Source organism: Cynoglossus semilaevis, chromosome 15 (genome assembly GCF_000523025.1).
Source record: "Cynoglossus semilaevis isolate Cse_v1.0 chromosome 15, Cse_v1.0, whole genome shotgun sequence".
Lineage (NCBI taxonomy): Eukaryota > Metazoa > Chordata > Actinopteri > Pleuronectiformes > Cynoglossidae > Cynoglossus > Cynoglossus semilaevis.
This window is the reverse complement of record NC_024321.1, coordinates 10,527,350-10,540,081: the sequence shown is the minus strand read 5'-3', so window position 1 is coordinate 10,540,081 and position 12,732 is coordinate 10,527,350. Positions and strand designations below refer to the sequence as shown.

At 39.1% G+C, this 12,732-nt stretch overlaps 2 protein-coding genes across 3 annotated transcripts; one reads left to right on the top strand and one right to left on the bottom strand.

Annotated features, from left to right (window-relative positions):
• Positions 1-210: 210 nt before the first annotated feature.
• Positions 211-4,925, bottom strand: LOC103390965 (solute carrier family 25 member 51). Its single transcript, XM_025063135.1, has 2 exons — positions 4,777-4,925; positions 211-3,189 (listed from the first exon to the last, which is right to left on the bottom strand). Exon 2 carries the CDS (start codon positions 3,114-3,116, stop codon positions 2,181-2,183), a length of 936 nt encoding a protein of 311 aa, XP_024918903.1. The 5' UTR covers positions 3,117-3,189; positions 4,777-4,925; the 3' UTR covers positions 211-2,180.
• Positions 4,926-5,162: 237 nt separating this feature from the next.
• Positions 5,163-12,622, top strand: ints10 (integrator complex subunit 10). Of its 2 annotated transcripts, XM_017039479.2 has the most exons (18): positions 5,163-5,622; positions 6,063-6,130; positions 6,221-6,324; positions 6,579-6,718; positions 6,801-6,882; positions 6,969-7,109; positions 7,188-7,362; positions 7,612-7,781; positions 7,874-8,013; positions 8,131-8,278; positions 8,580-8,662; positions 9,363-9,515; positions 9,981-10,089; positions 10,209-10,288; positions 10,375-10,537; positions 11,235-11,328; positions 11,608-11,676; positions 12,135-12,622. In XM_017039479.2, exons 1-18 carry the CDS (start codon positions 5,494-5,496, stop codon positions 12,289-12,291), a joined length of 2,205 nt encoding a protein of 734 aa, XP_016894968.1. In that variant the 5' UTR covers positions 5,163-5,493; the 3' UTR covers positions 12,292-12,622. The 2 variants fall into 2 exon arrangements, with proteins under 2 accessions (XP_016894968.1, XP_008325281.1); XM_008327059.3 differs by lacking the exon at positions 11,608-11,676 and having other exon boundaries at positions 5,167-5,622.
• Positions 12,623-12,732: the final 110 nt, after the last annotated feature.

Here is a 12,732-nt window from a genome sequence, read left to right as displayed (position 1 = left end):
CTGACCCTAGTGTTTATTTAAATGGTAATTGATGAGAAACACAGTGACATCAATCACACAGGTCTCCACACAGAGGAACCATTCAGTTCCATGATAAATGAGCGTCGCCGTAACACTGGCAACCCCATCATTTGTCATCAGTTTAGTGGCTTCAGCATTTTCAGCCCAAGATGTCAGGCAACGAAGTGACTCACTGACATTTCAAAAATCCATTGTTGGAACATTTTATTTGGCCGTAGATAACACATTTACAATTCTGCACTTTAAGGGATGTAATCATAAAGGATGGTACATTCAGAAACAACAAGTAACAATGCAACTCCCCTGAAAAAAAATAATACACAGGTGTAATGACACAAGGGCCATGTAAGCAGACAGGAAGTAAAGTGGGAAATTAGGCCAAGTGATACGTATGTAAACGGCAGCTTGAGCTTTTTGTGCCACTGAACACCGTCCTTGTCTTCTCTCAGAATCGTCTCCCCCCCGCGCCCCCCCCTTGAGTCCAGCCAGCATGCCTTTCCTCTTCAGGCAGCTGAACTCACAGAGAGCTGCCACGTGGTGACGAGAGTCTACTCCAGCTCGAAATCTGAGCCCATTATGTCAACAGATGTTACTGACACACAAGAGAGACGCTACAGCAGGAAATGTAAAAGAAGTGACCCAGTGTGAGAGTGAGTCTTGTACAAAACTATTAACATCCATCTTTAGAAAAGGAAAACAAAATCAAAACAAACACAAGGAATCTGTGTTAAAGCAACTATTCCAGAGTTTGGTTCAATTCTTAATGTTTACAAAAAAAACTGAAATCTGTGATTTATTGGACAATTGTTAGCAGAAAGCAGTCAAAAGAGTATTTTCATGAACTGATCATCAATAATTTTATCTTTCTGAGGCACAAGTGTCCAGATAGCAAACTACATTATGGGTTGCATTTTGCTAGGCTACTGAGAATGTTTTATTCCTGGTCTGTGCTACTGTCATGATCCCGTTTTTTTTCCACATTTCTCAAGTGACTACAGAATGGGCCACACTGAGGTTGTGTCTGGGCCACACGTGGCCCTTGGGCTGCAATTTGAATAGGCCAGAAATAGACTGCAGCTCTGGGCTTTTATACACGGACGGAACAAAATCCACAAACAAACAAGTACTGATTATTATCCCCAATTACTCACTGACTAAAGTTTAATTAAGGAACGACCAGGCGTTGAACTTGTAGCTGTCTTGAAGTCTAGAGTATTTGCAGGTATCATTCATAATTTGGTCAGGTTAGTTTTGTCCCTTTGCCTGAAAATAAATGTTTGGTGGTTAGAACAAAGTACCAATTTTAAGAGTTTTTTTTTACATTATTCAAATAAATAATTAATCTTAGTTTAATTATTACTTCAATATTTGTACAATTTGAAATATATTTTAAAAACAGACACGACGTGAGGGTAATTGTATGGTTTACTGACACATCAATGGGCACTTGTCACATGTCAAACATGCATACAGTGAATCCCTGACACACGTGGCAAACAGTGCTCTACAATAAAAAGGTTACATGGATAAATTTGTATGAAAAGAGATTTTTTTTTTAAATCAAAAAGAAAGCATTTCTGTGCCTTTTTGGACAACAACCACATCCTGTAGTCAGCATAATCATGTATAAACTTCTAATTACTAATGATTTTATTTTACTGAACAGAAGAAGCACAAAAGAGGTTAAAGGCAGATTTCAGCTTTATAGACAAAGTTCTCTGAGTAAAAAAATGATGTCCACCATTTTCCACAGCACACAGGAAACAACTTTTTCTACAAAACACTTGATCCTGTCAAACGTGTGTGTGAATGAAGCAGTTCAGTTTGCTCCGTCAAATCTTTGTACACAGAGCAAACAGGGGAGTTCCTCTTGGACCCTGGAGTTCTGTATGGTCTACAGTGTGCATATTATGTCATTAAAACTTGATATATTAGTAAACTGTCACAATGGCAGGACATTCTCACACCAACTGAAAAACTGCCTCGTCATTGCTTCCCTTGGTCAGAGATACCCCAGTGTCTCAGAAGCATGACCAGGCACAGAGTGCATAGGCTTTACTTTACAGTTTCTCTCTAAGGACACACTCCTTTACCCGTTTCTACAATTTCCTTTTCCCTTTGACCAATTTTCTTTCTCTCCATCCGTCTGCATTCCTTCATCATATGAGCTTCAGCAGCAGCTCATAGGTGGCGTTGATGATTCCCCAGGAGAGCAGCGATCGGTGGTAGTTGAGGTGAGCACCTCTGAAGAGCATACGGACACTGCCACCCCTCTCCGTCCACACCGTCAGCAACACTTTTCGGTAAGACTGGAATGGCCCACCAACCTGAGACTGGGCCCGGGACTTGACAACATTGAGTGGATAGAACATAATCCCCAGGCCAGCCCCCAAAACCCCTCCACACACAAAATCATTGACCAAATTACCGGCCCGGCTAGTGGCTTCTGGGAGCTGCTCTTTAATGGGCCCCCGCAGCCCAAAGAAGAGAACGTTGCTAGGGCAGTTACGAAGGAGTATGGGCACGAGGCCGCGGTAACACTCTCTGACACCATACTCAGTCAGAAGTGTCCTGAACGTGTGGGCTGTGTTGTTGAAGCGGCCGTGATGCCGATGGTCTTGCAGAAGAGTCTGCACGCGCTCAAATGGCGTCAGGACTGCCTCTGCAGTTCCTGCCAACGCTGCAGCAAAGCTTCGTGTCACCAGCTCTGGAATGCCACTGCCGTCCGCTCGGTTCAATAAGACTCTGGAGAAATCTTCATACAGGCCAAACATAATGGCAACCGTAGTACTCTTCTGGAGCAGTGGGGGCAGCAGACCCCGGTAAAGATTCCTCAGTCCATCCCTCTGAAGCTGCCGCACTGCCTCAATGGCCAACACACCATGCAGCTGCTGGCGGAAAAGCACCTTCTGGATGGGGAAGGTCACCACAATATTGGTAAAAGCTGCAATGGAGCCGCAGATGTAGTGCTTTCTTTGAGTGCGTAGTGTGGTACCCAGAGCCCCAGCAGACAGCAAGGAGTGACCTCCATTGGTTAAGGCAGCCTGGGGCTGAGGTGTTCGTGTTGACTCTGAGTCCATGGTTCTAACAGCCATGGGAGGATCTTTGCACCACAGCCTGATTCTCAAGCACTACATCAGCAAAACATTCTTCTGGTAAATAGGCAATCTGTGACAATGAGAGAAAATTGGATTGACCTTATAGAGAAATCATCACTTTTTAAACAACCAGAAAAAAAGCATATTATAGGACAAAAACCATATCTATTATTATAAATTATTTTAAAAAATAGATGTTTAGAACAAACAATTGCCATTTTTTTCTCATGAGATACACAATTTTATAAATTTATAAATTAAGTCACAATAATTGATCAAATATGTATCAAATTGAAGTTTGTTTACATATTTGAAGGTTTTAATGTTTAGAACAAACAATTGCCATTTTTGAAGGTTTTGATTTTTTAAAATTCTACACAGCATTTGTTGCAGTTTAGATTAAACTGTTTAAACCCTTAAATCTGCCTTAAGCTCGTACGACCATGAGGCACCAACTGGTAACTGATAAGAGCAGTTACACAATGTAACAGACTGATAAAGTTCAGCTAAAGACAGGAGAGGACAGCTGTAGTGGGTACAAAAGGAATCTCTTTTATTCATTTGATGTTCATTAGATATAAGAAAAAAACATTTTTTGCAATGCTGACACTATTAGAGAATCAGTGATTAATTGACGATTAGATAAATTCATTATTTGTTTTGATTCTTTTTTATAAGACACGAAGACTTCTCCAATATAACTGTAAAGTTTAACCACTTCTTTATATATACTTTCTGAACCCACACTAATAAAAACAATGCTTAATGGTTGATCCATGATTATAATAGTGCTAACTTAAAGATCAAAATTAATTATGTTGTTATGAAAGAAAGACAGGTGTTTTGTGTACTTTTTTTTAGTAAATAAAGCAAGTGTGGTCTAAATATAGGGCAAGAAAAATGTTGGAGCAAATGTCTGAGGTCATCAGAGGTCAAAGCCTGGTAACCAAAAATTCACTGTTGTCGGGGACCTTTGTTTCATAATAACATTATAAAATTGACCTGTTCAACTATTTCCATTGTGTTAACAAACAGCGTATTTTACAGGCTAAAATAAAAAAAAGGAAAACATTACAAACATTGAGCATGTAACAACTGTATCATCAATACAACCTCTGTTAACTTGCTGAATAATATTTTAAGTCTTTATATTAATCATGTGCACTTCAATAGACAATTACCTCATTATTTAACGCGACGGTATTCTATGACTAGACAGTAGAGGAACACGCCCTCTGTGAGCTGCTTCCTCAACCACAGCGTGTCGTGTCATTAATGTTTTTATTTCGTAGATTCATACACCATATGCAGAGGTCTGGATAACAAAACGCATGTTTGATCCACTATGTGTAAAAACGAGAGTATAAAAATATTATCAGAAGCTCGCATATGTTGATGGGTTAGCCTTCGTAGCTAGCGTTATGGAGCTCTTCACAGATTGGCCCGCCTCTGTTAATAACGTTTACGTCAAATAGACACGTAAAACAAAACTCTATGAAGGACAGAACGTGAGACTTCATACGAAGATACATGGGAAATAGAGGCTTGCCTGATAGGCAAGCTAGGTGGCTAATGTAAGCAAGAGTCAAAACGGACAACCCCCGCTTCATGGTTAATTGCGTACACTTTTGACAACAAAGACATAAAAAGTCATTACCTGTAGCTCGCACATGAACTGGTCCTACTCTTGTGCGAGTGGAGTTCAGTTTAATTCAGTCACTATACTGGATATAGGTCGTGTCTGCACTTCCCATAGCAGGTGACCGCAGTCAATATATGGCGCATGCGCACTCCTGCATGTCCATCACCATAATCGGTCCAAAATGCTCTAAACAATGCAATATATCGTGTCAGTCTATTATTCTGCAAACACTATAAATATTTCTTGGCTGACAAGTGGTCGTAGAACGTTCTCACACAGAGGAAAATGTCCAAAGTGATTTTTCTTACATTATTTTGGTGACATGGGCGGATGTTGGCGGCGTTTGACGATTGGTCGTAAAGAAGGACGCAGCATTTTGTTTTTTACGACAGCGATGTGAAACATCAAAACGCTACAACGACAATTAGATAAACGTAGCTTTCATCGGTGGCTTAGAAGTAATTCACGTTTCCGTTTTACATTTTGTTAATGTGTGCTTTTGCCAAAGTAAGTTATACAGATCAGTGTGGCCAAAGGCTGTCGCAAATATGTCCACTGTGACATAGCTAAAGCTAACTAGCCTATGCTCCGTATTTTTTACATTGCATAGATAAGGGTTATATTTAACAAAATAACACCGATTATTTAAAGGAATTAAACATATGTCCGGAATAGCTGTCTGATCCATGTTATTGTTTGGTTTATAATATTTGGATTTGAAGTCTATCAAAAATGTCGGCGCAGAAAGACTGTGAGTTTTTAGTGAGCAGAGCTCGGGAGCTGGTCTCTGATGACCCATGTGCGGCCATAGCCTGGCTCATCACAGGCAGGACCCTGTACCCTGCAGACTTTAACATACAGGTAACACATTGATGAGTCTCTTGAGTTTGTGTGTCCCTTTAAATTGATATATACGTTGAACACTTTAAACACAAAAATCACCTGTCATCTGTCAGTGTCCTGTTACATCAGTTTTGTTTGGTAGTGATAACGACCTCAGTTGTTTGTCTTATTATAATGGCTTTCAGTGTATGCATCCGGCTTTCATCTGCATTCAGAATGTCAACTGCTGGCACTACATAAGAGTTGTTTTAAGGTCTTTAGGACCCATTTAAACAGTTTAATTGTTTTCTTATAAATTATTTTAATTGAACAATTATTTCTATATCAAACATTCTGAAGCAGAGTAACTTTTATTTTTCTTTCTGTTCACCATTTCAGCTATAGGTCAGGTTATAGCTAAAAAATAATTTTGTTATGAATCACCTCCCATGTTCTAAATGTTGACCTAATTTCCACAGTATGAAATGTACATCATTGAAAGAAATGCAGAGAGGACAGATTCAGCTGGGAGACTCCTGTATGACATGTGAGTTAAAGTGTGTCATTCTGCGATGCTTGGGTGAAGTTTTTTGTATCAAACCTGTGCTTATTTACAAAGTATGTTTTTACTGTTTAGGTTCCTAAAATTTCCAGATCAACCAACTGTTTGGCGTGAAATCAGTGTCATTACAGCTGCCCTGCGTAGTGACACTCAGGACAAGCATGCACAGTTTCTACGAGGTAGGTTGAAATAGTCCTGTATTAAAAGATAAAGTTTGCTATTAGTACTTTGTACTCTCTCGGTTGTCTAGTCTTTCTAGTCTTACTTCAAAGACACGGCAATACACTTTCACATTGTTTAAAGCCTAGGTTATGATGTCTCACAGAACAGACTTTAGTCATGTGGTTGATTTGAACAAAGACAGAGCACACATCCCCAAATAATGTGACATTCCTAGTTTTTTTATTATATGCAAGTCTTTTTGAATCCTCAGGACTTTTTGAGACACTTACTGGACGTGTGCAGCGTGAAATGCTGTTGAAAGCCACTGAGCAGTGTTTCAACACTTTGGAGAAGGCAGAAATGTTGCTGCTTCTTCTAAAGCGTTTCCCAGAGTCTGTGGTTCAACATGGGGTAATTAGGAACAGATCTTTACTGATGTTTACTACCTTGTTTGGCTGTTGCTTTTTAATTTTAATTAATTTGTAATTTTTAGGTCAATTTAGGAGAGACATTGTTGGATGCAGAGGTGTCAGAGAATGTGGAATCTCCTGTCAACTGCTTTAGAAAACTTTTTGGTGAGTAAGAAATTGTCTTTTCTAGTCAAATTAGGTTTAATTTCCAAAGGACACTTGGTAAACAAAGTTTTTGTTGACTTGAACAGTGTGTGATGTCCTTCCTCTGGTCATCAACAACATGGACATGCGTTTGCCGACCAGCCTGATGCAGAAGTACATGCTGAAAGCAGCTGAATTCTACATTGGTTATGTTACCCGTGGACCTTCACCTGATGTACAGATTCAAGGTAATGCCTCATGTTGCTTTTAACTAGATTTCCTGCCCCACACTGGTTCAACCATTTCTATTTTTTCACTTTTTTTAGGCTCCCAGGAACCTGGGTCTATAAAATCACCCAGTATGTCCCGTGGTTCCCAGCGATATGTAATTGACGGCCTGTCAGAAAAGTCTTCGGTAGTAGCAGAGCCTTGGGAGAAACTTTTGGACATTCTCACTGTGGTCGGAGCGCGATGCGAGTGGCAGGGAGACAAAGGACAGAGGTGCTTGGATTTTTCCTTGTCCCTGTTAATCAGGCAACACTGTTTGTTTGAGCAGACATGTATCAAGACGCATCAGCAAATTTATTGGACATATCCAGAAGTACTGGCACATACACCAATATAATGACCTGTAGTACTAAGCTTATTTTTCAATACATGTAATTTCAATTAATTAATGACATGACATCACAAAATTACCCAGGTTACTTTTGACACAGGTAGAAACTTAACACACCTGTATGTTTGCAGGTGTTATGTTGACATGTTGCTCAGGGTGAGGGAGTTATGTCGCTACCTGCCAGGCCTGGAGGGAGAAACACGTGCCCGCTGCTGCAGTCAAGTGGTCATCTGTGCTGCGCTGGTGCTCTTCCGCAGTGCCTTTCTCTATGTCTCAGCTATACAGCCTACACTGTTCCAGGGTCAGCGTCTGTCATGGGAAGAAGATACATTTCACTTTCTCTCTGTAGACAAGGCCTTTTCAAGTTGTTAATGCTACCCTTTTGTTTGGCAGGTGTAAACGTGCTGAGCTCAGGGCCGTGGATCCTCGTAGAGGATTTAAGCTCAGTGTATAATGACATCGAGGTGGAGAGGGCATCAGTGAAACATGCTCATAAGAAACGCAAACTGGCTGATGGGAGAGATAAGACTATGGTGAGATAAGATTTACGTCTTTAGGTCTGTCTCTAAATATTCTGTGATGTACAGTACGTGTCATGTGTTTCTTTTGCATTTGTCTCATGGCTCCTGTTCTGGTTTGTGTAAATACAGAGCTCAGATGATGAGGAAGGGCTGGGGAAAGGTCGACAGATTTTAGTAAACAAGACTGACATGCTCAGTTGGGCAGAGACGCTTGACAGTTTTCGCACAGCGAGGGAGAGCTGGGACCTCCTCCACTCCCATGATGCCCTAGAAAATGGTAAAAAGAAAACCTCTGATGTGGCGATGAAAACAACAATTTGTGATTTGGTTTTTTCTCTTAATTGGTGTGATTTTCTGTAAAGAAAGATCATTGTTTACTGGGATTTTTTTAATAACTAAAGGAGCTACATCTGTTGATAGTAGGGAGGGTGGGATCACTAGGTTTGTATATAAAATTGAATTGTGCTTAGATTTAAGTAATTTATACACTAGGTTTGTATATAAAATTGAATTGGGCTTAGATTTAAGTAATTTATATACAGTATATCTCATTTATGCAATTTTGCTTTTTTTGACAGAGTTTAAGAAGATCTGTGCCTCGTGGAAGACAGACTCCTGGCTGTGGTTTAGAATATTCATCACTGACATGATCATATACCAGGCAAGACACACTGCAGACCAGATCTGAGAGATAGCAGAGCCTTAGTCTAAATAAAGGGACGAGGATTATACATCTTTATTTAAATGTTTCTAAAGATCATTGAAATATATTTTCTCAACAATAACAAACTCAGTGTATCTTATCTTGGTATTTTATGAACAGTTGCTTTTGTTTAGTAGATAAGGATGAAACTGAAAAGGATCAATACTTTTTCTTTGTTGAGTATATTTTTACATTTGATAGAATGTTCCCCTTCTTAAAATGTGCTGATGTAGAAAAACACCCAGGAAATGGCACAACCTCTTGTCAGCTTTTTAATACTTCTATGTTTAAGTACGTTTATAAGTTAATGTATAATACAATAGTGCATAATTTGTTGTAATATATAACAATTTGATGAATAAATAACAATAGATAATAAAAATAATGAAATAATAAGCAGTTGATCCTTTAAGAATGACAAATTTACAAACTTTTGTAAATTTTATGAACAAGTAAATATTTATACAATTACATCTAATTTAAACACCTAAATTGATTTATGGCTTCAGTTAAAACAGTCCTGTTAGCTACGTTGGGACTAAGAACATGAACATTAATAAGAGGCACTTATCGAAGCACATTTTTTCACAGAGTGAGAATTTCTGTGTTTGGAATTTTACACCATTTGGACTCGAGTGTCTTGTTCCCATCTGTGCAGGGCCAGTACCGTAAGGCTCTCTCCAGCCTGCACCAGATGGCCTCAGTGCAGCCTCAGCCTGGACAGCAGAGCCCCTCAGGACAGGCCAGTCTGGAGCACCACAGGGCCCTGATACAGCAGGCGTCCTGTCACTACGCTCTGGGAGAATACAGGGTAAAACAAACGAAAACAGAAAAGACGCTTTAATTTGTCTGTCCTTTCCTGTGTCATTTAGATTTATTTCAATGCAATTCAAATGACTGACTGCATTTCACTTAATACTTACTACATTTAAAAGTTCTTGTAACATCATGGAACAATGACATTCTAAATTCATTTATTTCAGACAGAGTTCACTCCAAAATGATTCCTCTGTCGGCCATGCACTAATAATGTATCACTACACAAACTGGCCTGTAGGTGGTGGTAGAGTTACAAATGTAACATTCTCTTACGTCATTCTTTTCATAGTCACTGTAAAAATAATGCAATTATTGCAGCTGTTTGCAATTTAAAGAAATACTTCCAATGCAGTCGTTAAGTCTGTTAAATTTTAACAGTATAATTTGACTCTTGACTTGAAGTGTGAGTATGTGTTTGTGTATTGTATTCTCTTGTGTACGTGTGTATGTTTTTCAGATGGCCTGTGAGAAGCTTCTTGATGTCGTCAGTGGTTTGGTTCCCCCAAACTACGAACCCTCGAAAGTGGCAGAGGATCAGGGTAGAATCAAGGGCAAAATAAGAAAAAGTAAAGATTGAATTTTTTTTTTTTTTTGCAAAGCAACATTTCTTTTTAATAAGAGATAAATTATGTAAATATTTTTGTGTTGTGGTCGTGATGTTTATATATTTTTTTTTAATAACCAGACAATGACCTGAGGCTGCTTCCGTGCACTAGCAAAGCTGTGTTGCCTTTTTGTCTCCAGCTCATGTTAGCCTGCTTTAAGGTAGCTTCCTCCACCTCACTCTGTAGTAATGTCTTCTCCTTTTTTATTTATTTTAATCAATGTTTTAATCATTTTTTTCTTTCCAGCTGCGTGCTTTCACTGACAGCCGTGACGACCTCTCTCTGGGTCATGTGGTGGTGCTGCTGCAGTACGATTGGCCGCATGGCGAGACACTGTTTTTAAAAGCAGTCGAGAAAATCTGTCAGCAGGGCAGTTTCCAGTATGAGAATTTCTTCAACTATGTCACCAGTATCCTTTTCTGGCTCAATGGCATAATGAACACAGGACCAGACAAGACCAAAGTCCAACCCCCAGGATATTTATGACCTAGGAATAAGTATGATGTGGCCTGGACTTAGATGCGTATTATTAATGATTTACATGGCCAACTGAAGAACTGAGGAATCAAAACAGACCCAGTTTTTAATCTCTCTTTAGAAATTGCCACGTTCCCCTGATTATATTTCACCCCAAAATAGCATGACACAAGAAATACTAAGAGGCTAATAAAAAATAAAATATGATTGAAAAGTGATGAATTAATTAAAATTATTTTTGTATTAATTATTAAATCTATTAGTTTAATTACATTTTTGTTGATTATTAAATCTTGAACTAAAAAGAGACATTAGCATCTTTAGCTCTTGGTTTCATCTTTAAATTTTATAAAATTGCACATAATGTAACAGAACAAATCTTACTGGAAGTCTCTGTCTTTGTATCTGATGTTGAAGTTCCTCCAAACTGCTGACATTGTTGACCTACTTTGAGGTCAATGAGAGACTGAACTGTAGTAAAAGCTATTTAAAGAGTATACAGTCTCAGGTAGTATCAGGCCAGACATTGGTACTAATAGATATCAATGGGCCCCTGGTTTCTAGTCTTATAATTCAACAGTGATTTTGTCTGTGATGTTAGTTTCCATCAACTCATGACTTGTTTACAGATATTGACATGCTGGAGGAGTTTGCCTACCTGCGTACTCCAGAAGGTGGCAGGATTCAGCTGGAGTTGCTGCCCAATCAGGGAATGCTGATCAAGTAAGTGCCCCAGAGAAACAGTCCAGTTTGGCATCATGACTCTGCACACTCCCTTTTTTGATGTTTTTTTTAAGAAAAGAGTTTTTTTCTTGATAATTTCAGTGGACATGGCCTGTGGGGGAATTTTAACAAATTTAACTAGAGTGATGGGGTTTGTCTGTTTTTTTAAAAAAAAAAGTAAAATAGATCTGTTGTCTCAAACTCCTTTATTCATTGCTGTAGACGTTAAGACACTTGATAGTGACTGACTGAGAGATGTTGAATGTTGCTCTCCCTCAGGAACGCTAATCCTGCCCTGGGGGTGGAGTTAAACACCCTACTACTACAAGGGGTGCAGTCGATGGACAGGTACCCCAGGCCCCTCCTCCCACAGTCCCCCATTCCTCCCCGACTTCAGTCACCCGTCCTTCATTCCCAACGTCCAAGCTTGTCATCTCCCCACTTTTGATTTGGGCCTGTCATTTTACATCCAGAGTTAGATGTTGTTTGATTTCCTGTTGTTGCTTTGACTGATCACTCGTCTCTTTGTGGTTCATCACTGCCGTTGTTGTTATTTGAAATTGTCCGTGCTGCTGCCGTTTACTTTTTTGATTTTCACAACATCTAATGTCATTTCATTTGTGGAATGTTTTTATGTGGTTTTAAAATTTTTTTTTTTTACAGTCTTTTAATTTTTTCTTGTAAATTCCCAATTTGCTGGTTGAAATAGATGTGACATTCTGTTTCCATGACTGTGTCTTTACCACATAAGTCGTTGAACTGTTGTTTGTTGGTTTTAATTTCCGTCTCTGATTGAACTCTTACAGACACCACACAGTGACTCGTGGAATCACCAAAGGGGTGAAAGAGGATTTCCGTCTAGCCATGGAGAGGCAGGTGTCACGATGTGGAGAGAATCTACTGAGCGTGCTTCACCGTTTCTGCATCAACGAGAAAATCATCATCATCCAGTCTCTTCCGTGACACCTGGTTTGTAACTGTTGAACCAGTCAGTTCTTCATATTCCAGACAGTTTCAACACAGCTGGACTGATATTAATGAGCTGTCCATCATACTGTCTTTAGATAAAGAGTGAATTCTCTCAGTTGTTTACAGTGATTGTGCATTACTCCTTTTTTTACTCATGTTACGTGAACTAAACCACACTGGGTTTGTGGTTTTACGATATGTTGATAATCAGGGGAAAAAAACAACAACGTTCTTTTCATATGTTTTGCTAAAGGTTGTTTCTCTTGCATAACTAATTGTCCTGTTAGTTCATCTGAATGTTGTAATTAAATATTTTTTAATGTAAGTTCAATGATTTTTTTAGATCTTCTTTTCAAAAGCACTGTATATTACTGTAGCTTTTTCTTCAATATTTAACATTAGCCGTTACTGGAAGTTAACCACTGCACCCAAAAA